Source organism: Camelus bactrianus, chromosome 16 (assembly GCF_048773025.1).
Source record: "Camelus bactrianus isolate YW-2024 breed Bactrian camel chromosome 16, ASM4877302v1, whole genome shotgun sequence".
Taxonomy (NCBI): domain Eukaryota; kingdom Metazoa; phylum Chordata; class Mammalia; order Artiodactyla; family Camelidae; genus Camelus; species Camelus bactrianus.
In genome coordinates, this window is record NC_133554.1 from 39,073,909 (window position 1) to 39,097,999 (window position 24,091).

General features: G+C 50.0%; 2 protein-coding genes across 3 annotated transcripts in view; one reads left to right on the forward strand and one right to left on the reverse strand.

Annotated features, from left to right (window-relative positions):
- Positions 1–3,135, reverse strand: part of SEZ6 (seizure related 6 homolog) — a 44,202-nt gene extending 41,067 nt beyond the window's left edge. For both annotated transcript variants that reach the window (XM_074343154.1, XM_010958248.2), the window contains exon 1: positions 2,933–3,135. In XM_074343154.1, the coding sequence (XP_074199255.1) occupies positions 2,933–2,987 (55 nt within the window). In that variant the 5' untranslated portion in view covers positions 2,988–3,135. The remainder of the gene's footprint in view (positions 1–2,932) is intronic.
- Positions 1–24,091, forward strand: part of PIPOX (pipecolic acid and sarcosine oxidase) — a 90,428-nt gene that overhangs the window by 44,348 nt on the left and 21,989 nt on the right. The window lies entirely within an intron of this gene.

Genomic DNA, 24,091 nt, shown 5'->3' on the forward strand with positions numbered 1-24,091 from the left:
AGTAATTACCATTTTAGGTTAAGGCAGCCCTGGTTTGTTAACCCTTTCAGCACGAGGACTCCTGGAAGCCAAGCCATCCTCCTCTTCTTGCCTCCCAGACACCGTCCCCCAGTTCTTGGCACACTGAATGACCCCTACTTGCTGTCCCCCTCCTCTTCTCACCAAACACATCATCAGGGTTCAGAGGGGGGGAGCATCGGGTCCAAGGTCACGCAGACAGTGGAGGTAGCCTCTGTCTCCGGAGACCTAAACCCCACTCCAGTTTCTGCTGCTTCCACCTTCACAATCTCCCCAGGCCACATTCACACATGCAGAGTTTAATTAACTTTATTGATATTCAGAAATTAGGAGAATGACTAAAGGTAATTGCTCATTAAAAATCATTAAACTGACACAGCAGGCTCAGGCACGTGCTGCCCCTCCCACACTGCTTTCCTCCCCAGGCCTGTGGTAGAATTATCGGGTGCCGCCTGTGTGTTGGGAGGACCAATGGTGGCTCTAGGTGCCCCTCAAGCCTAAAGTGAATCATGCCCCTGCAGCTGCAGGGGGCGGAGGCAGGAATAAGGGACTGACCCCGCGGGGTTGAGCCTGGCCCAGCGCTATCTCAGCCTCTCCCGCTTCCAGCCACTTCTGGGCCACTTCAGGCTGCATCTAGTCCTGTGTCCCTGCATCTAAGTGAGAGCAAACCTCTGAGGCTCCCCTCTCGAAGCCACCGGGCCATGGGATTCACCGCCCAGGCTGCAAAGGCCCACAGTCCAAGGCATTTACTGCTCCAGGCCTGCCTTGTCATGGCTGAAGCCCCCAGGAGCCCTGAGATGGTTAAATGCATTGCCTCTCAATGAGACTGCTGAGTACCCCAACAACTGGGACCTTGCAGCCCCACTAGAAGGAAGGGGCGCGCCAGTGTCCAGGCCCTCTCTCCTCAGGCCTGGCATTGCTGGGCTGCTTCCTCTTCTCCCTTGGGGAGTGAAAATAAAGATCTTTCCCAGCAGACAGACCCCTATCTCACATACCTCTTGGGGGAGAAGTCTCACAGGCATTGGAGAGGTCTGGGTGGCCAGGGGGGACACTGGCTGGGGACACACAACTCTCGGTCACAGAGTGAAAAGATTCTTCTCAACACTCACACCCACAACCCCAGTGAGGCTCCCCAGACTCCTGGCCACACGAGCCATTCTCCTGGAGACCCGCAATCTCACTCCAGCCCTGCAGGGAGCTCTCTGGCAGAGGCTGCATCATACAATAGCGGCCTTACACACTCCTCACACACACTCACTGCTGAGCCCTCATCCAGCGTCAAACCTTCTGAAGCACAGACACATTCGGACCCACTACTTCAGACCTTGATTACACCACACTCAGACCCACACACCCACACAGGCTTCAGACTACAGGTCAGGAGGCATACACAGGTCTTGAGCCCCAAGGGAGCTACCCAGTGCAAGGACGTGCCCAATTGCAAGACAAGCCCCGAACTCCCAGGGATATTTTTGGACAGCTGGGTCAGGGTGCAAGCTTCTTCTCCTACTCCTCCAGTTTTCGGGTCCTCCCGCCTTCCCCAACAGGAACACTATTCTGGCGTGGGTTCCTGGCACCACAAAAGAACCCAGCACGGGCAGTCAGGGAGCAGAGCGAGCACATCTGTCTACCTGTGACTGGAGCCAGAGGCTCAGAGAGGGGCTTCTGCATTTCTAGGGACCCAGAGAGAAGAAAACTGACACTCAAGGGCCCAACGTGGCTCTGGCCCCATTACCCTGAGCTCCGACACAGCTTGGAAAGATCGAGTGATGAGGTTAGAAACTTCCACCTTCTCTCCCTCCATATCAGGCACTATGAACCATACTCCCAGAGATGGCGGGTCCAACTCCAATCAAGGTTTTGTCTATCCCACCAGCCTACTGACTGCAGTGGAAGAAAGACGTGGGCGTCGGTAGTTTTGATGAGTGTTTGAGCCAGGGCTGGTCCCTTGGAGACTCGGAAACCTTCATTCCCTGAGGCGCAGAACCCCTATCTTATCCCTAACATTCCCTTGCTCCCCAATCCATGGCCAAGCTTCCCTCAGCAAATGAAGTTGGAGACCGAACTGCAAGCGAGAGACCAGGGACCCGCAGGGTGGGGTGTTGGTCCTCCCGCGACGAGTCTGAAGCCATGGGGTGGATGGGGCCCGAGCAGGACGGCAGGCCGGGAGGGAGGAAGAGCTCTGGGCGTGTGAGAGGGTAGAGGGTACAAGGAAAGGACTCCGGGGAGGACAGATTCTCTATCCCAGGACCTCAGGTATTGCAGCCCAGGGCAGAGTGAAGAATCGGCTATTGGTACCCGGGACCCCCGAGTTTCTCCCTGGAATTATATTCTAGGTTCCGACTCCCGCGCGGCAGCGCCAAGGCGGAGAGAGGTGAGCGAAGTCCCAACTCCAGGTCCGGCCGCCATCCGGCCCCGTCCCTTCGCAGTGAGGACAGGAGAGGCCCCGGAATGGGCGGCAAAATCGAAAGAAGTTTGGCGGGCGACAAGGGAGGCGGGACCGTGGGCCGCCCGCGGGACGGTCCCGACTCACTGCCTGGTTCCCTCCCCCGCGGCACACACCCCGGAGCTCCTAGACGCCTGGAGTGTAGAGCGGTAGCGCGCGAGTGAGCGCGTGTGTGCGGGGAGCGGGTGGCGTGATGAATTGCAGCAGAGAAATCCCATTAGATCCGGAGAGATGATTAAAGGCGAGGTCTCGGCCGGGTGCGAATGGCGGGAGCAGTGGCAGCTTCCCGCCCGCGGAGCCTGCGCCCCGCCCGGCTCGGCCGGCGCGGTGGGCAGCGCAGCCAGCGGAGCGCGTTGCCTGGGCTGGGCAGCCAGATGCGAGGAGCTGAGAGGGAGAACAGTCCTCTCTTCCCACCCGCGGGACCCTGACCCTGCCCTAGTCCTGCCGCCGGACGCCGGGGTCCCTTACCGTGAGCCAGGAGCGCCAGAAACGAGGGCAAGAGCAGCAGGGCTGCCGGGCGCATGGTGCCGGTTCCGGCCGCGCCCCAGGTTGGGGCCGCGACGGGAGGGCTGGAGGCTCGGCGGGGCTTGGGCGCTGGGGACAGAGCCGGGTCCGGCCGGGGAGAGAGAGCGGTGCCGCCGCCGCCGCGCCGCCGCCGCCAGCGCCTGACAGAATCAGCACCACGGCCAGCGCCTGGCGTCGGCGCCGGGGATCGCCGCGCGGGGATGGGGGCGGGGGCGCGGGCGCGGGAGGAGCGGCTTACCGTAAAGTCTCAAGCAAAGGCGCAGAAGACCCAGCGGCGGGAGCAAAGGCGCCCGCGCCGCCGCCTGCTCAGGGGAAGCACTGCCCTGCTAATGTAGGCACACGGCCCCCGCCTTTCCGCGCTACCCACGCCCAGCCAAGCCTGTCGCCCTCTACCCCTTTAGCAGCCTGCTAAGGAGGTGGGGTTCTAACCTAATTCTCTATGAGAAAGCAACCCTCTCCCCATCTCTCCCCATCCCATCCTGATACCTGAGGGCTCTGGGAAGACGTCGGCCAGTGAGGCAGCCGGCTGGCGAGGCCCGCGTGCCCTTGTGGCAGCTCCGTCCTGGGCCTATAATGAAGATGGCTTTTAAGCGTACAAAGGACAATAAATTATTACTTTGCGCTCAATAAATGCCAGGGCTCCAGGCAGCTGCATCAGCAGCAAACTGTGCTCACAGAAAAGCTTAATTATCCTGATATTACAGTTAAAAGCCAGTGGTACTCGTGTCCTGGGAAGACATTCTTCACTTGGCTGGAGCCAACTCCGGCCAAGCTGTAGGCAGCCGAAGGAAGTATCCTGGGTCTCCATGCAGCCCTGGATCTCCAGTACCCTGCCTTGGTCCCCCTACAGGACCAGAGAAGCCACAACGCTAGCCAGTGAGAGCAAATCCTTCACACCTATCCCTGCCCAGATTCCTGGAACAGGTGGAGAAAACAGGACAGGAAGGGTGGAGTGGTGAGGGCATTTCTCTAGGGCTATTTTAGATAAAGATTTGAAGGAGGCCCAGGGGAGTAGGCAGGGGGACTGGACCATTCAAGAGAATGGAAGAACAAGCTTCTAGGATGCTACTTGGGCTGAGGAGCCCCAGTGAGTCACAGGGCAGCAAAGAGGGCAGTCACATTCCTGAGGCAAATGTTTAGATCCAGAGGTCTTCTGGCTCCAAGGATGGGCTCACTTGAAGAGCCTCAATGGACACAACGGAACATGACCCTGTGACTGATATTATGACTCCCTGTAGAGGAAGAGGAGGGCTGAACTTCCTGTGGCCCCCATGGAAAAGGACAGCTTTCTGTTTAGTTCTTTTCACATGAACTTGGCTCCTCTCCAAAGCTTCCAAATTCCAGTCACTGTCTGATGCCCTTCCTGATCTCATCCTGGAAGCCGGGGAAAGACTTCTGCTCTTAAGTCTCATTCCTCAGAAAGTCTTTTGGCCCTTACCATCACTACAATCTTCCAGATCCTCTCATCAGATTCTCTCTAGATCCTCTTGCTTTGGTCCTAGGGAGCTACCTTGATCCCTGTGAAAAAATCCCAGGCGGCAGGCAGGTGGCCTGTGGAATTATCTAAAGGAGTCACTGTGAGAAGATTTCTCGATAGTCATTTCAAAGAGCTGAGACAATAGAGGGCAGTAGCAGAAGGATGGCAGAAGGGAGGGGACTTGACAAAAAGATCAGAGGTGGAAAGCCAAGAAAGAAGATGCAGAGGGGAGGGAGGAAGAGAGTTGCCAACAGAGGAGGGAGGTAGAAGGTTCTGTGGCTGAGGGAAATTTGGGGAAATACTGGGAAATGGCATGAGATTCCTCCTTTCCTCCTTAAAGGTATTCCTGAGCTCCTCCTTGATTCCTGGTCTCCTCTGAACTAAGCAGCTTGGACAGAGAAGGATGAATCATGACCCAGGGATGAACCTTGCATGCCAGGATGACTCATGGGATTTTGAGGCTGGTAGCAGCTGGTCTTCTTCATGGGCTGGGCACTGCTTACAAGAAGGAGGAGCTCAGGAACTTTGCACATCATGGTTCCTACTGCCTGAACTAACCTAGGCAGTCAGGAGGGGGTCCAATAAAGACTACAAGTCCCAGAATGCATCACTCTGCTCTGAGCTCAGAGGATGGGTTTGTACTGCATCTTGGGAAGAATATGAACCTGGGCTGTCCCTTTTTCCTAAAGATGGTCAAAGTGGCCTCTGTGCAATGTGTTCCCAGTTAGGTTGAAGCAGAGCCTGGGCCAAACTGGGAAGCAGTTTGTATCAATATCTTGTCTCATGTCCTTCAAGGGGCCCATTCTGCTGAGACCTTAGTATCACCCACAAATTAAAGACAATTAATAAGATGCCCTAGGGGACATTCAGGCCTATGCTACAGGTTTATAGTGCACTCAAGTCATATACACATTTGAAAGCGGCAGCCTGGGGAGACATGCAAGGCTCCCTTCCTGGTCTCATTTCTCCTCTTCTCTCTGGTCTGGAAGCTGCACCTGGTTTTTTACCCCCAGAGAATTCTGGGCTTCCTTGTTTATGTTATTGTTTGCTTAATTGTCTTCTCTGCTAGTTGTCAACGCTGTGAAGGATGGAACATGTCTGTCTCTTCTGCTCCCAACCTAGCTCAGTGCTCCACACATAGTAGATACTTAATAAATATTTGTGAATAAATGATGGTTGGGGGGTGGAGAGGAGTGTCTAAAGCCCAAGAAAGGTCATTGGTACCAAATGAGTGCTGTGAGATAATGGAGAAGGAGACATTTGCTTTTGGGGGTGAGGGGAGGTCATTGAAAGCTTCACACAGCAGACAAATTGACTGAAATTAAGTCTTGATTATGTTTTAGGTTTCAGTCAGGGGAGAGGAAGAGGGAGGGCATCCAAGGTGGAAGGAGTGACGTATGCAAAGACAAAGTGGTGGAAAATGCAAGATGGTCTGTTGTCAGTGAGAAGACCGGTTCTGGTGGAAGAGTATATCTCTGCAGGGATGTAGGAGGAAGGGTTGGAGCAGGCTGGAGCCAGGCTTTGTAGTCATCTGAGCCACAGGGCATCCTTAGTGCCTACACTGAAGGGGTTACCCCATCATAAAGATATTTTCACCAGAAAAAGGGAATCTGGAATTATTAAGGAACGTTTTTCAAACACCATGGCCAGTGGTAGGAAGTGAGGGGTTCGCTGCTGACTCAGAAGGTGGGGGAAGAGGTGTGAATTACAATGGCTGCATTAGGACTGAGAGCCAGAGAAAGGGAAGAAGGGTCTCTCCAAACTCAGGGACCCTTGTAGTCTCTGCCTAGACAGTGCCAGACAACCAGCTCATATCCCTGGAGAAGCCAGAGTCACCTCACCATTCCAAACAGTCCATCAATTTGCGGGATCACAGGTACTTTGGTGACTTATTTTGAAGTCTCTGCCTGGATGACACTTGTTTTCTGAGTGAGAGGAGAAGAAAATTAGTCTCCTCCAAGAGAGTTTTCAAACCAGAGCTGTATCTTCTATGGAGCCAAGGAGGTTTTGGGGTTTCAGGGAAACAGGGACATGGGCTACCACCTTACTCCAGAGACTCCTAGGGGCACAGAGCTGCTTGCTCACCTCAGCCCACTCCTCAGAGGGGGCTCCGAGACCCTGCAGCATCTAGAACAGTCTGGGATGCCACGGCTCCAGCCAGGCTTTCTGGAGTACCCAAAGTCAACCCTTTGAATTTAGAGGAAGAAGGAGGCCTCTGCTCTCCTAAATGGGAGTCCTGACTCCTGAACATTTGCTCCTGCTCCAGGAGTAGGATCAGATCAACTGTAGCAAGAGCCCAGGGTGGGTGGAGACAGCAGCAGAAAGCAGTTTGATGTGAGCTGCTTTCCATCTCCAGACTGAGGCCTCCAGCCTGCCCACCACCCCCAGCCAACTCCTTTGATCCTCCACAGCTACATAAATGTTTAATGTCACTGGCTGGGCAGAAATGAGGCAGGTGCTGGAACAGAGAGACTGGGGATAGGACGTAAGATCCATGATGTTGGCTAGATTATTTTCATGTAGGAGCCCTGCGATGGGTGGGAGGAGGCCTTTCCCTCCATGTGACCCAAGTCCCAGGATTCAAGTTTGTGGCACTAATAAAAGAAACTCTAAAAACCCAACAAGGGGTTGAAAATAAAATGAATAATCAATTACAGAAGCCCAATCCCTGGTTTGATTGAAGGAGAAAGATGGAAAGTTAAATGACAATCGAATGCAAATACAGCTCAACAAACACCACAGCAATTACCAGGTGCAGGAACCACATGGTGCTTGCAGGCAGCAGGGGTTGGCAATTTGGAAGCCTGGGCCTGTGCAGAGGTGATGGGTGTAGGGCCATTTTAATGGACAGTTAAATAGATGCATCCCCCCATCTACTTTGCATATACTGCTAATGAGTGGGAAACTGAAATTCTGGCATCCAGAGGGAGGTTATGCCACCTTCTGTGGCTGCTTCTGCATCATTTCAGAATGGAAGAGGCCCGAGTGCCTGGGAGGTGAGACCAGAGCGGGCACTTGGATCAGATGACCTTGACATAGTCACTCCAGTCTCATTGGATTCTTCGTACCAGCTGGTGCTGAAGGGATGAGGGTTGAAATCGAAGGGAGCCTGTGGGGTCCTCCAGGAAAGGGCTCAAGGTGCTGGCCTTCCAACAGCCAAAAGGCCCCGGGTGAGAGTGGCCTTCTCCTCTAGATTTACATAATGCTTTGCATCTCATTTGAATGCTATTAATTTGGTGTCAGGCTAGGTTGGCACTGTGTAGAAAAGAGAACAGCTGGCCTTCTTCCTCCCCTCTGTACCCTAAGGCTCACCCTGAGCATAGCCCTCCCTAACTTGAGGGATGAGTCTTCCACTTCCACCACCCCCTCAATGCTCCCTGGCACCTGGAGAGTCTCTTGGTGAAGCCAGCTCCTAAAAGCCAAAGCTGTCTGGGCAGTGTGGCCACCTGCAGTTATAAAGGGGGTCCCTTAAGGTTGCTCTCACCAGACCCAGAGAAACCATAGGAGGATGCTGGCAGCCTTCTTCTCCCCAAGCAATCAAGGCTGCTTGGCTTGGAAAGGGTCCAAAGATAATAACCCAGAAAGGGAGGGAACAAAGACAGGTGATAATCCCAGAGAAATATAGAGGTCTCTAGAAATAAAATGCTCTGAACTCAATATTTCTAGTGCTTGAACTTACATAAAATACATCTGTCCAGAGGCATTGGGTTTATGGTGGTGTGGCTCAGGCTGGAGACCTGGTAAAAGGATGATGACTGTAGGATAAGGGAGTGGGTCAGCGGTGGGGGTGGGGTGAGTTTCTGAGGAAGGGGGAGGACGCCCTGGGTGCATCATGTGAGCTGTCCCTGGCACGTGGGCCTCAGGCACTGGGTGTGGGTTGAGAGGAGAAAAGCTTCCCAGGCTGGCTGGGATGCCCCTCAAAGGCATCTTAGTTCTTCCCTATGTAAAACCACCTAGGATGCCCCAATTGCTTCTTGCCTCGGTTGGCCTGACCTGGAATCTTGGTCAATAGATAGATAGAAGATATTTATACATAGGACAAGCAAGGAGGAGCTGCCAATGACCAAAAGCTGGTCTTCTGTCAGGGAGAGCCCCTTCACCTACAGAATCCCAAGGCTAACTCCACCCACCTCCGGGGACTAGGGCAGGATGGGGAAGGCATGAACAAATATCCCAGCCAGAATGACCTCATGCCCTTGCCCCTGACAGTACTCACCCTGGGTCAAGCCATGGCTGGGGGCAGAAGAATGCCCCCCGCTTTTTTAATGCCTGAGATAAGACTAGGGGTTGCTTTGAATAATATAAGAGGATAATTGAGTTTTCCCCTTTGAGCAAACCCAGGCATGAAGCTTTGGAATTACATAAAGGACAGACTCATAGCTGGTTCATATTTTACCGAAGGGCTTTAAGTATTTCTTCTTCAAAAAGATTGCCACATGCATTTAAAACAGATTCACAAAAATTTAGAATATTCTCCATTTTTAGGAAGCTAGCACTGAATCCAGTGGGCTGTAGCTAACCTCTAAAAATAAGAATAATAGCACCATTTATTATTTGCTATTATTGGGTATTAAGCTGGAGAATGTAACTACATTCTCACAGTAATCCTATGAAATCAGTACTGTTATTGTCCCCATCACACAGATGAGGAAACTGAGGCTCTGGGAGGCTAAGTGATTTGCAGCTAGTTAGTAGGTCAAACCAAGATACACATAATACCAAGGCAGAGCAGAAAGGCATAGATGCCAGTGGGTCTTTGCCAGAGCAAATGCAGGAGGGATCTCAGGTTCCCTGAACCTGCGACCTCAGCCCTGGGTTCACCTCCAGGAGGTCTGTATGTAGATGCTCTCCTCTGGTGCAGTCCATGGAGGGTGGGCCACTTGGAACAGGCAGGGCAGGGCTGGTTACTTATCAACTTACTCTTTAGACAAATATTTAGACAAGTATCCACCCTGCTAAGTGCTAGGGATACAAAGGTGAATGAAAACAGACACTGCCCCAGCCAGCTCAGAGCTTATTGAGAGACCTTCCACAGAACCCCCTGACTAAATGCAAAACTATAAGGTATCCAGTGCTCAGGAGTTCACAGGGCTGTGGAGGCCTACACTGGGGTCTTGACCTAATAAGGGAAGTCTTCCTTGAGGAGGTAGTGATTGAGTAGAAAGCCAAAGGAGGAGTATGAGTTATTTGATAGAACAGGGATGGAAAGTGAGTTCTGTGCAGAGGGAATAGCATGTGCAAAGTCCTGTGGTAGGCAGGACTAAAAGATGGTTAGTGTGGCTGGATCACAGGGAATAAGAAATGTGGGATGGGATGGAATGCAGTTAGAGAGGCAGGCGAGTGTAGCACTCCAAAGCTCAGGGGGCAGCACATGACCTCTAGGCTCCCCATCTGCCCATCTGTGCATCCAGTCATCTGTCCATGCATTCACTCATCCAGTCACCTACCCAGTTCATTCATCACCCTCTCACTCATTTGTTTACTGAATGAGGAATTATTTATTGTGGCAGGACCTCAGTGGGCTGCTGGAGAGGCAGAGTCTCCAAGGAGCTCCCAGTCGAGGGAGGGAGTATAGAGTCTCAACACACAGTAACACAGCATGTCCATCTCTGTAAAGCGCTTCTGCAGGCAATGAGAGCCCTAGAGGCTGTCTCCCATGGTTCAAGCTTCCTAAGGCAAAGCAACATCATCCCCTCCAGGAAGATCATCCAGCAGCAAGGTTCCTCCTGGCATCTAATCTCATTCCTTTTGGCTGCAAAAGTATCCCACTTCTCACAGCCCCAAGGTGGGGAGTATTTCTGACGTCCCTTTTCATTGACCCTTCTTTTGGGTTCAGAGGCATCTCAGTCCCAGGAGAACACAGGGAAAATTGGTTAGGTCTCCCTCAGATTTCAGTTCCAGACACTACCTTTTCTGGGCATGAAAATAGGATAGAAATCACGAATGTCCCTCAGTTCTAGCCATGCACTCCCACCTTTCACTCCTCCTTGAACTACTTGTCCTCTGCTTGTGACATCACAATGGTCTCTATGGCAACGGATTGTGAGGTCACCAATCCTTAAAGCAACAGAATCTGCAGGGCCAGACAATCGCCTGCAGGAGAAAGGGAGGGTGCAAAATGGGGAACTGAGAGGGAAACCATCTCCTACTGGGAAAATACAAGGCCACCCAAGACTTATGGGAGGGAGGAGGACTCGACTTCTAGCCTGTCTGCAGAGGCTAAAAACAGCTTCTTAGTTTTGTCCCTCACTGAAAAGCTTCTTCACTGATACTTAGCCCCTCTGAAATTGCCTGTGAAGGGAGAACTTCATCTAATCCCACTCAGATGGGCTTCAGGGATCGATGAGACATGGGGAGGAGCATCCTAGGATCACTGACGTGGCCCCATGCGCCACTAGGAAGTGGAGGCAGGAGTGTGGTTCTGGTCTCAGTCCCACTGGCCCAGAGGGGCTAGCCAAAACCTGGTCTATGTCTGAGCCTTGATTTTCTTATCAGGGAAAAAGTGAGGACGTGCAGGTGCCAAGGAGCCTTGTTTCCTGACTTTTAGGATACCCAGCTGATTTGAATAATGCTGTTGGGCCTGCCCTCCATCTTCTATGAATGAGCGAGGGGAAGTTGCTGGCACCTGCAGGGTGTTCTCAGCCTGCTGGCTCCTCTGAGTTCATGTTAATAGTCTGCAGGAGCAAGGCCTGCTGGAAAGGGAGACTGCTCATCAAGAAGCTGAGGGGCATCCTAAATGATGCCCAGGCTTTGAAGTCAGGCCTGGGTTCAAATCATCCCAGCCTTTTGTTCGCCTTCGGCAAGTTTCTGAGCCTCTCTGGGCTTCTACTTCTTTACACATAAAAGGAAAATGATGCCATTTGCCTTTCAGTGAGATAACCTAAGGAGGGCTAGGCACACAGTAGGTGCTCAAGAAATTCTTGTTGTATTTATTTTTCTATCCCCTCAGCCCTTGGCCTAGGGTTTTGCATGTTATATGTGCTTCATTAATGTTGGTGACTCTAAGGGCAGCATGAGGAATAGAGGGCAGTGTTTGGAGAGGGGGAAATCAGTAGATCTGGGTTCAAATCCTGGTCCTTACCAACTATAAGCCTTCGAGCAAATCACCTTACCTTTTTGTGCCTCAGTTTCCTTAACTGTAAAAAGGGAGCTAGCGATAGTATTGTCCTCATAGGGTTGCTTAGGACTAAATGAGACAAAGAGCGAGGAAGCCTGGCATGTGTTAAGTACACAGTGGGTGGTGGTGATTGTGTTCAGTCTTGAGTAGAGCTGTTTCTGCACATGCTGCACAGTTTCTGTTCACTCTCAGCTTTAAGGAAATGCTAGTAAGTCTGTAGGATGTCTGGAATTAGAGAGTGGGTGAGCCTCAAGACAGGGGCATGGGATGGCAGTCTTTCCAGGAAGGGGTCACCACTCCCTGTTTGGATTCCTTCCATGTAGACACCCAGGACTGCTGCCCAGCTCATTCTGGTTACAGGGGCTGGGTCCCCAGCAGGGCTAGTGCTCTGTAAAGTGAGGGCCAGGCTGCATCTCACTCATCTATGAAGCCCAGGCCAGGGCCTGACATGTGGCAGAGTCTCAGCAGCAGTTCAGGTGAACTGAGTTAGATGATGTCTTGATAATCATGTACTGGATCACATATAGTCTGGGCACACCTCATGCCAGGCTCTGTTCTAAGCACTTTGCATGTTGTTGATCCTTACAACAACCTATGAGATAGATGTTATTATCCATTTTTTAAATGAGGAAACAGAGAGTCTAAGTAACTTGCCCAAGGTCACACAGCTATTAAGCAATGCTGGGCCTGGGACTTAAACCCAGACTGCCTGGCTCCAGAACCTGCACTCTTAAACCCTATATTACACTCAACCTCGTGGGTCCTGTCCAGTTGTTTTGCTACATCTGCCACCACGAATTTCCTCCCCGAGCTCTCCATCTCATCCCTCTCTTCTTCTAGCTGAGCCTGGGCCCAGTGCAGCCCAAAGAATGCAAATCCTTCCCCACCACTCACCTCAGCCATCTCCCTTCCCCTCTGCTGAAATAAAGCTTCGGTTGCCACCACCACTGCCACAGCCGAAGCCACCACTGGATCCTTTGCTTATTTCAAGTTCTCCTAAAGCTTGTTGAGTTCTTAACTTATTAAAGATAAGCACATGGAAATAGGGAGCAAATCTCTTTATATATGACATAATCTCCAGCCCAGAAAAGCGGCAGGAACAGTGTTGCCTATATTAGGGAACCAATAGGAAAAAAATCAATTAGATCTGCCAGAGCGTTTCGCTATTAACTTTCTTCTGATGTTTCTCTTAAGGCTGGCTGTGGGGGTCTCCGCCAGCCACCAGGCTGGATGAGAGAGGAGAGCTTTGTAGGAACAGAGGCAGGAACGCTGCAAGGAAGGCAGCAGGTCAGCCTCCCAGATGGACACGGGAGTCTCTCCATCCGGGGTCTCCTTCACTGCTTTCCAAACCTCAGCCAGGAAGTCTTTGTGTTGATTTGACCTCCACGTTTCTTGCTGCAATTTCAGCTGGTGTCTTCAGGGGTAACGGGAGTCAGCTGGTTATTCTTTGCTTCTTGCAGACCAGAACCACAAAGTCAGGTGAATTGAGTTAGTCAGTCACATTTCTGCTAGATCCTTTGACGGCAGGATTCTCTTCTTCCTGGAAGAACGTTATTCTGGATGGGCTCTTGTGGACTGATTTTTGGCAGAGTTGTCTTCTGCTGGGTAACGCTGCCTGGGACTCACACCCTCACCATGAGGTCCTTATGTTCACCTGCCTGCCTTCCAAGCTGTCTCCCAGAGAACTTCCAGCAAGTAGGATGCCCCAGCTCCCATAGTAACCCAGGTATCATCTTCTCAAAGGGGTCATGGCTTGTATGGTAATTTTTCCTCAGGACCAGGCATGTAGCAAGCAGGTGCTTAATAAATACCTAGAATCAATAATTATAGTAACAGTCCATTGATTGAGTGCTCACTCTGTATCAAGGCTGAGATGGGCAAGTGCTTTGTTACGCAAAGTAAGACCCTCTCTGCTTCTTCCTGAACCAAAAGGCAGCCCAGAAGAGCCCTCAAGTTTTATTTTGTTCAGTTTTGTTTTTTCTTGTCTTAATTTTTGGCCGGGAATAGCAGTAGCAGCAACTCTGAGAAGTTAAGTATGATAATCTCCATTTTACAGAGTAGGAAACAGACTCAGAAATAACTTATCCAGGCTCTATCCATCCATTTTTGGTTATTAGTAAGTACTTCTTGAGGTCTAACATAAACCTTGCCTGTTTCAGGAGCACCAGTTCCTTGTCTGTCTCATGAAAGCAGAGAATAGCATCACCACCCATGCAAACTTCCCACAGTTTTGGAGTGTCCACTAGCTCTTTGTACAGGTTGGCCTACAATGAATATTTAAACACCAAACCTCAAAGAGGCCAGCCCTGCAGGGCAGGCAATGAACCAACCTTTCTCACTCCTGTTCATTATTATAATTAATATTGAGCAGGGGTTGGTGGCAATCTCGCCCCCACCAGGTATTTGGGCTATTTTAGAAGCTTATTCAGATCAATGACAGACAGCTCCAAATAGATAAACTCCCCGCCATCTAGACGAATCAATTGCAACACTGCCGTCACAACAAGCCCAAGAAATCAATCTGATTTCAGAAGACATGGTAACTCAGAGCTGGGCAAGCTGGTTTTAATTTCCCCGTGGCTGAGACACAGGTTCCTCTGCTCACTGGAGCACACCTCTTTACCAGCTGGTATTCTGTGCACACAAGTGCCCAGAGTCCTTGGAGAGCTCAGGCCAAGGGGGCAGTCGTATGGAGGACAGGGTGACTGGGAGGCCATGTGACCTTGAGGAAGACTCTTGAATTTCCAGACCCAGGAGGAGCTGACTCAGACCTGCTGCTGGGAACCTCATTTTGCTGGCTTCAGCTCTGATTTTCCCGCTGCCCTCTGCAAAAACCAAGCCTGGAGGCCCTTCTGGGCTATCTCCCAAATTTGCAGTTGCAGAGGTAGTCTGCCTACCTCAGGCACCGGGACAACTGCCCTTCTTTGTCTTGAAGATGTAGTTTGTCTAGCAGGGCAGCAAAAAAGCTCACCAGAACAGATATAGCTATTTATTAGTTGCTTACTTTATGCCCAGGGAGTATGCTTAGAACTTTACAGACCACACCTTCTTAATCCTCACAACAGCCCAAAGAGAGAGAGCAATTACCTACATTTTGCAGAAGAAGAAACCAAAGCTTAAAGAGGTCAAATAACTTGTCAGGGGTCAGATAGCTTGCAAGTGATCAAGCCTGGGTTTGAACCCAGGTCTGCTAGACTCCTGTCACTAAGCCTTAGCTACCACTCTGTCCTAAGATAACATTAGAGATGCCCTTATTCTCCCCCTTCCTGGATTCCGTCTGGTTAAATGAAGCCAACATTCCTTTTCCTCCAGTCCACCAGGGAAGAGAATTGCAGGAATTCTCACAATCAGCAATTACTCCCTGAACTTTCACCTGATACTCTAGGTTAGGGTCTTGAGGCTAAGAGTCAGGAGGCAAGCTGGCCACCTTCCTGTACCTCAGCTTTTACCCCCCTTCCCTCCCCAACCCTGTTGGTCTAACTGGGTGAGATCTGGAATAGGCAGCAGGGTGTTGGGAGATGAAACTCTGGAGTCAGCTGATCTGGGTCCAAATTCCAGCTGAATCACTTATTAGTTGAATACCCTTGGCAAGTATCTTACCCTCTTGGAATTTCCCTTATCCAGTCTCTAGAGTGGAGATACTATTATCTAAACCACAGGTTGTGAGGATTAACATGAAACATTGCATGTGGAACACCTAGGCAAGCAGCAGGCGCTCAGCATGCGTTGGGTCCCTTTCCCCTCTCTTGCCCTTGCTTTTCCTGGAACCCCATGCCTTGGTTGCCCAGTTCTGAATGGCCAAGATCAGGGCTTTTCAAATACATTTTAGCTAAGAAACTCTTTAACCAGGAGACAGCTTATGAGGAAGGCAAGGATACAAACAGATAAAAGGGGAGTTGGTCAGATGGCGATAAGGGCTGAGTCTTCCTGCTCCAGGAAGGCTGCTCCACCCCTTCCCTCACCCCCTAGCCCCATAGCAGGCCCCCAGGGGCTGTGACTGAGCCCTGGGCCCGGCTGATTTTCTGGCTCCAGCACAAGCTCAGCCACCAGCTACCTTGAGCCTGTTTGGGTTTAGAGCATGACAGTTTATGTGGCAAGCGGGCAAAGCTGCCCCTGGGAGGTCACATATCCACCTCCTCTGAAGGCTGGGGTTGGGCGTTGTGGCTGAGGAGGAATGGGTCTAGGGACCAGATGGTCCTGGATTGTGAAGGAGGTCTTCTGTCTGTCCTGGGGTGCAGTGGGGCTGGGCCGGCTCACGTGGAGGTGGATGCTTGTTCATTAGGCTCAGCACCTTATGTCTTCCCTGAGGGAGGCAGGGACGTCTGGACTCTGAAGCCCAGCAATGGAGAGTGACATACAAGACACACAGCTAACAAGTGACAGAAGCTGATTCAAACCCAGGCCTATATGGCTCCAGAGGCCTGGGATTGCCTACATTCCCTCTTCTCTGTACAGTGGCTGCCCCCCAATTCACCCCCCGTTTTGCATCTGTCAGCCCCGTCACCCACCAAATACAGAACACGTAGAGAGAAACTCAAAAAAAAAAAGCAGGAGGGAATAGGATTAGATCCTGGAAGGATTTCTGCATTCATGAGCTTGTCTCTAGGAGAGGTTATTAGAGAGCAGTGTGCTGTCTCTGGAGGGGTTTCAGGTAGGGGGTCTCAGTTCAGCTGTCCCCTTCCGGCTCTCACCTCCTGACAGCTACTGAGAGACAAGATGACCTCTGATGTGTGCGACTCTTATTTTTTGAATAGGTAATGCCTGTACATGGTTCAAAAAATAAGGGCACAAAAAATAAGCTGGTTCAATGAAAAGCCTCCCTCCCACCCTAGTCTCCCAGTTCCCCTCCCCAAGGGCAAGTAATGTTCTGCATTTCCTGTCCAGACAGATACAAGCAAATAGGGACACATATTCTCTTTCTTTAGTCCCATTTTTAATACACAAGATGTAGCATACCCCCACATGCTGTTCTGTGCCTTGCTTTTGTCACCTGACAATATATCTTGGAGATTACTCCGAATCAGTACATAAAGAGCTGCCTTACTCTTAGGTGTCTTTTTATGGTCACAGGCTTCTAGGGAGCTCAGAAGTAATCACATCTGGTTTGATTAGCTTCACATTTCCATTTATGACTTCCCCGCCCAGAGAGGGCAGGAAAACTCTCCAAGGTCACGCAGCAAGGACTAAGGATGGGGGCCTGGCTTCCCCCCTGCTCTGTCCTCGGCCCCTGCCCCCTGCCACCTCGAGGCGGAGGCTGCCCAGGCTGGGGAAGGAAAGGGAGGGGGCGTCTCTAATTGAAATGCTCTTCGCGTTGCTCCTTTGCAGTCGGCACCTGGCGGCTGCGCAGGGCGGGTGCGTCTGGGCCTGGGGAGCCGGGTGCGCGGGGGCCCGGTGGCGGCCGAGCGCCCACGTGGGAGCAGGAGAGGCCGGCTTATTCACCGGGAAACCCGCGCCGCCTGCTTCCCGGTAATGAGCTCTGGGGCCCGAGGTGAGCTTCCCTCGCTGCTCACACGGCAGCTGCGTGGCACCAAAGAAAACGGGGACTTTTTTCTTCCGTTCCTGACAGCTCATTAGAAGAATTAATTTACTCCAGCGTTTGCAGTTTAAAGGACATTATTTACTGGTTAATTGTTGTTATTACAAAATGTTAAATATCATTATTTATTTCCCAGGTCCTGACAGCCTCTCTGACAGGAATTTATTAGGTGAGACGGGATCACCGGTGGGCGCCCCTGTGCCGAGCAGCATGAAGGTGGGGGGTTCACCCCGGGGCCTAGGTCTCGGGGCAGGGCAGGCACTTTGAGGGGCAGGAAGCGAGGGTCTGTCTAGATCCTCCCTGCCCCCCAGGGGGCTGCCTGGAAGCTTCTTCAGCTGTGGGGACCCCCTGTTCTCACTGGGCAGCACCCTTGTCCTAAGGTCTATCAGCCATCACCCACATCTCACAACCAGCCCAAGGGGCAAGGCTGATTACCCTCATTTTACGAGTTAGGAAACCGAGCCTCATACACCGGTGACAGGCGGGGTGCTGATGGATGAGGTGATTTCTAAAGGAGAGAGGACGGTTGTCTGAGACCTAACACCCAGCCCTGGGAAATGTGGATCTTTCAGACTTCAAACGACGGCCCTTTAGACAAGGTCTTCAGCCTCATCCTTTCCTGCCCAGGAACCTGACAGCAGCAGGTCGCCTCAAGGAAAATTTGGAGAACCAAAGGGAGATGAAAAGTACTTTGAAAAAGTATGAAGACTGGCTCAACCAAGCCGTTATTGTTGCTATGCTGTAAATTATTACAGTTATTTCTGGCTGGCAGCCTGGTTTATTTTAGACCCTACCTCATTTCTTCCAGGTTATAGCCCCTAATCCCTTGCCTGGTGAGACAGAAAGAGACAGGCACTATTAGAGTGAATCCTGAGCAGATTCAGAAACTACAACTACAGCTTGAAGAATTTTACAGATTCCCAGAATATCAGGGCTTGCCATCCTTCAGAGGTCTTCTTCACCAGCCCCTCGTTTTATTTTATTGCTATATTAAATTTTTAAAATTTTTATTCATTTTTTTCGAATAGGTAGTTCGTGCCCAAGGTGCAAAATTCAAAAGACATAAAACAGTATACAGTGAACAGTCTCTCTCACTACTCAGAGGCAGCCAATGTTATTGATTCCTTGTGTTTCACTATATTTAAAAATAGCATTGTTTCCCTTTTCTGTTCATGTAGAAAATACAATTATTCCTGCAGAAGGAAATAAAAATCATATACAATCCCACTATTCAGAGCTGAATACTGTTAACGTTTTGGTGTGTAATCAGCAAACCCTTTCTCTTTGCACGGAGACACACATCTCTATTTACAAAGTTGCATAACCTAAGTTTATTACTTGTTTACATTAAATATTGATTCTTCAAAAATAAAAGTCTGAGTGGATGCATGCTAAACTGATAATGGGGATCTTGAGAAGACGAACTGGATTGGGTTAGAATAAGGGGGAACTTTGCTTTATACTTATTATATAAAATTTTTTAAGAATGTAAATATATTTGTATATTACTTCCCCCCAATATTCCAGAATATGATTTTAAATGACTACATCAGAAGGCTACAATTTAATCAATCTTTTCTTACTGTGGTTGGAAGATTTTTACTGGTTTTGCTATTATCAACAAAGCTGGGATGGACATTTTTGTACATCTTGGCACACTCATCCAATGTTTCCTTGGGGCAGTTTCTAAGAAATGGAGTTGCTAAAAGGAATGTACACTTTAAGGGCTTTTGGTCCATCATGTCAAATTTCTTTCCTTCTGGGCTGCTCCAATCTCCCATTCCACTAGCAGTGCCAACGCCCCACCCCCACTTCTGATTTGTTTGACATAGCACAAGTGTAAGGTTTGTGAGATAGTGGGGCAAAGCCTTGGGAGGCTGGCATGGTTTATTCTCTGGGTGACGTTCAAAAAGAGGGCAGTGTGTTGTTTGAGAAGCGTGCACTGGTGCCTCCGACCCTTGCGATGCTGGCAGGAGCCCAGTGGGGACTTTGGTGGCCAAAAAGAAAAGGGGGAGGAACAAGGAATGAGTGACAAACCCTCAGGCCAGCAGGGCAAGGGCCTCAGCTAGTCAAAATCACAAGGCCTAAGGGTTGTGCAGCAAGCATCTGACACTGGATCTAGATCCTTCCTCCCGGCATCCAAGCATAGGGTGAGTGCAGCCCCACTGTCTATAAGGGTCTGCAGAGCTAAAGTCAGAGATGAGATGGCTCCTCTTGGAGCTCTTCTAGCCCATGAGAGTTACATCTCTCAAGTTCATGTGGCACATGAGGACTTTCCAGCTCCTGCCTCCTCTAAATGTCACAGTCTTCTCTTTGATTCTGGGTGCTTGTTGCTGACCTATTCTTGTGGGTCTCACCTGCAGCCTTTGCACCTGTAGATTCTCTGGCAAGTTGACCCATCCCATTTGGAAAGCTTTAGGAGGAACAAGAGGGACACAAGATGAACTCGTTGATTTAATATTGAAACGAAAGTGCCCCGTCTCTCTGGAGCCCAGCATCTCCATAGTAGCTGAGGTTTCCTCTTGATGGGGCGAAAAGAGAAAGCCCAAGATTGCGTCTCATTGGTGAGATGAATAATACATTTGAAGCATCTCACAAACTGTGTTTGATCCGCCTAAAGCTTCAACCGTTAACGTATTTCTCTTTATCCCCAGCAAGGGAGGGCTGGAAACTGTCAACATTTTCCTTTCTGCCTAATTTGTGCTTTCTCCATCAAGAGAAAAGCAGGGGCTGGGGGAGGGAAAGAGACAGGGAAAAAGGATGGCAGCAACACATACTCCTGGAACAATTCAATGAGCCACAGAACTCAGGGGTGCTCCTATGGCCTAGGAACCCCTGGGGTCACCAGGTCAGAGCAAGGGCCAGGAGGCTCTGGGGGGAGGGGCTGTGCTATGGGTGCTGGGCCTGTTTGCAGGGCTGTGTGCCCCTAAGAAGTTGATCTCTGAAAGGGCTCATCTCCAGTGTTTCTGGAGATGCTTCCCAGAGGTGAGAAGCTGAGGCTTGCCAGCTGCCAAGCACCCTTCCTGGTTCCTTAAAAATTCCAGTGACTGAGCTCAGGGGCCAGGTGCTGTGCCAGTGTTTAAACCTACAAGCCTTCACTTAACTTCTTATGTCACTCTGAGGGGCGACCTTAAGTTTCTATGGATCTTATCCAAGGTCACACTGCTAGTCAGTGTCAGGCTATCGGGCCCAGAAATTCACGTTCTTAACCACAGTGCTGATCTCCCTCTCAACTAGTCTTTGCCAAACCTGTCTCCTGTTCTGGAGGGGGAGTAGAGAGAAGTGGTTAAGAGCACAGACTCTGAGGGGGAGGGTATAGCTCAGAGGTAGAGCATGTGTTTAGCATGCACGAGGTCCTGGGTTCAATCTCTAGTACCTCCATTAAAAAATTAATAAATAAAAATTTTAAAAAAGAGCATAGACTCTGGAAATTGGAATCACCTCTTACTGTGCCTCAGTTTCCTCATGTGTAAAATGGAAATGTTAACAGCAGAACCAACCTCATAGAGTTGGAATGAGGATTAAATAAGTGAATATCCTCAGGTTCTCAGAGCCTGGGGTGGAGGAAGCTCTGTGTGTATTTGCCCTTATTCCCAGCTTATTTTACACCACAGTCAAATTTCAACCCTCCCAACTGATCTTGGACTTATTCCATCTTCCCTCTTGAGACTGCCTCTCTCTGTCCCAATCCATCTTATTTCCCAGTCCCCTTCCTCTGCCCAGCCTGGCTTGGGGTCCCACTATCAGACTCCCCAAGTTCTTAGAGGGCTCCCTGTGATTCCCAGAGTTCTGTCGACACAAATCAGATTTTAGTGGGTCTTTTGCCTGATTTCTAATAGGTCCTCTCATTCCCATGGACCTTGCCGATGTTCACGGCTCTTTTGTCTTCTGCAGTAACAGGTATAGGAAAAGCTCATCCCCTAGGTAACCAGCAGCACGCTTTGGCAGGAGGCAGAGCACAGAGAGAGTTGACTTCCCTGGGAGGAAAACAGCAGATAGTCTCTACCAGGGAAGGAACAAGGGATGGAGGATCGAGAGTGATCTTCCTAATAACCAACAGTGTGTCTTCCATCCCGAGCCATTCACTTCTGTACTTTCACAGGCATCCCCCCTCCCTGTGGGGAAGCTATTCATTGTGTCCACCCTCAGTTCCTCCAGTTGTAGCTGTGAACTGGGACTTATGCAGAGGAGCCAAGACACACTTCAGAATTCCCAAGTGTGGAATAGGAGAAAGGAGTCTGCCAAAGCAAGAACTAAAACTAGATTTTGGGGAGGATATCCTTACAGCCTGCATAGTGAGAGGCTGGGCCTGGCGAAGCGGTCTCTCCCTGAGGGGCCAGGCAGGCCCAGTGGTCCCCAGCAGCCTGGCCTGTGTGCCTGCCCAGTGCCCCAGAACCCTTCTGTTCAGGCCTGGCACCCCATGGAGGTGGCATTCTGCTCAGCAGCTCAGAGCACAGAGGGGAGGGCGGGCATTGCGGAGAATCGATTTGCGGGAGCAGCGGGGGCTTTCTCTTCCTCCCTACTTCCCTGGTCTTTGATCTCCTATCCTTCCTCTCTAGCCCCATTTTTTTCCCCTCCTTCTTCCCTTGATCTCTCCTTCTTTCTCTCCCTTCAGCAGAATCACAGCAGCTTCCTAGAAGGCAGGGGTGGTGGGGGCCTTGGGGGATCAGGAAGCAATCTTTTGTCCTCTTGCTCCTTCTGACTGGGTGTGGCCTCCCTGCCCAAGGTAACAGCCTCTGACCCAAGTTCTGAGAGGCAGGGTCTGGCAATGGTGAAAGTACACACCCACCCACACAGACAAAGACACAGACACAAACACACACACACACACACTTACTTGTAAAGCAGGAGCTGAAACAGACGGAGAGAAACCAAGGAAGAAAGGGAGAGGCAAAGAGAGAAAGGCTGAGACAAGATCCAGAGCTTCGAAACAGTGAAAGACAGAGATGGGGAGAGTCAGAGACAACGAAAAAAGGAGAATTCAGCAAATTAAAATTTTTACAACTATCCAGCAAGTTGGCAAAAATGATCTCCCCTGCGGTCTTTCATTTATCTCATTATCTGACTCCTAATGTGCTTTTCCCCCCCTTTCTTTTCTCGCCACACTTGGTGCAGAATCTTATTAGCTTTTTTTTTCTGGCAAGGGCTTCATATAGTCTTTTTCATTACATTTCCTAATAAAAGCAATCACTCGGACGGCATGGCTGGAGGATTAAAAAGCCACCTCAGCAGCCTCCTGGCCAGCAAAGCCACGACTTGCTGTAGCCTTGTTCATGCTGCTGGGGGACCCGCCAGCCCCAGCAGGCCAGGTCAGGGAGACCGAAGCTGTGTTGTGATATGTTCCAGGGCTGGGAGAGGCATTACAGCAGCCGTGGCAGGTGCACAATTTTATGGCAGGTGTGAGAACAGAAGACCTGGAGGAGGTGGCCCTTTCCCAGAGCTGTTTCAGGGCAGGAGCCTGAACCCTGTGTTCTGGTTTTGCTCCAGGGCAAAGAATATGTGGGGCCTTTCTCTCTGGACCTTGACTCACCCTGTAGCAAATTCTTTTGAATATCAGCGATGTCAAGTCTTCACCTTTTGAAAGTAGATTTGATTTTGTTATCTAAACTTTTTGTGTGTGTGGTAAGATTCACATAACATAAAATTTACCACTTTATTTTTTATTTTTAAATGTACCATTTTGACCATTTCAAGTGTACAGTTCATTGGCATTAAGTACATTTCAATAGTTGTGCAACCGTCCATCTCCAGAACTTTTTCATCATCCCAAACTGAACTTTGCGCCCATTAAACGGTAACTCCCCATTCTCTTCCTCACCTGCCCTTGGCACCCACCATTTTACTTTCTGTCTCTATGAACTTGATTGCTCTAGGCACCTCATATAAATGGAATCATACAGTATTTGTCCTTTGGTGACTGGCTTATTTCACGTAATGTCTTTAAGGTTCATCCTTGTGGCAGCACATCATAGAATTTCATTCCTTTTTAAGGCTGAATAATGTTCCATTGTATAAATATACCACATTTTGTCTATTCTACATTTTTTAAAAAACAGAAACGTTTCTATCCACTTGAGGAAAGTGAAAAGAGAAAACCCACCCAGATTCTTCTTCCTTTTGTGTTTCTTTCTTTTGCTAATAACTAAACAACCCTGTTCTTCAAGGACCATTCCAGATCACTCTGAGAAAGCAGCTTGGCAGAGGATTTGGTACTTGGAAAGGGCCAAAAGTTACCAGGAAACAGGTATGATAAATCAAATTATGGGAAAGGAAGGAACCCTCTATAAGGTAACATGACATTTTATCGCCCAGGTTATAAACTGGCCCTAAAGGTATTTCACATCGCCCTCCAAGATGATTTGGGCCACACACTGAGTGCCACTGGATTAACGACACAATCTCTCAGGGTAGCGGGTGACTTTGAAGAGAACAATGGTCATTTGGAAATATTTGGTTTAGTATGTTTAAAAATAAAAGTACAAAAAAATCAAATTAAAAGCAACTTTGAAATGGCTTGTTGATTTGGGGACCACTGAAGCCATCCCTGGTTAGCTGCTTCATTTCTTAGATATTCAGTCAGGGCTTTTGGAGTTGGTCCCAACCAGCATTTCTCAAAGGCCAGAGGGCATCACAGATTTAGGAGACCATCAAGGGTGTGTGTGTCAGCACCTATGGTACTTCAAGCTGCTCCCAGGAGGGGATCTCCAATCTCAGCTGCTGGTTCAGTTAATAATGGTAATACCCTGTAACTGTGTGGCCCTTTGGGAACCTTTACCTTTCATTTCTTTCCACTTTCCTCCAGGACCCCTTTGCTCTAAGTCTCTGCTGGCCTCTGTCCCTGTCTTAGACCCCATAAGATAGCAGATTCTGCTTAGGGAGAGTAGAAGCCCAGAGGTTACAAAGGCAACCTCACAGATGCCTTTTCCTTCCCTCATCTTGTGTCAGAGCCCCTGAAATGAACCATGGATTTCA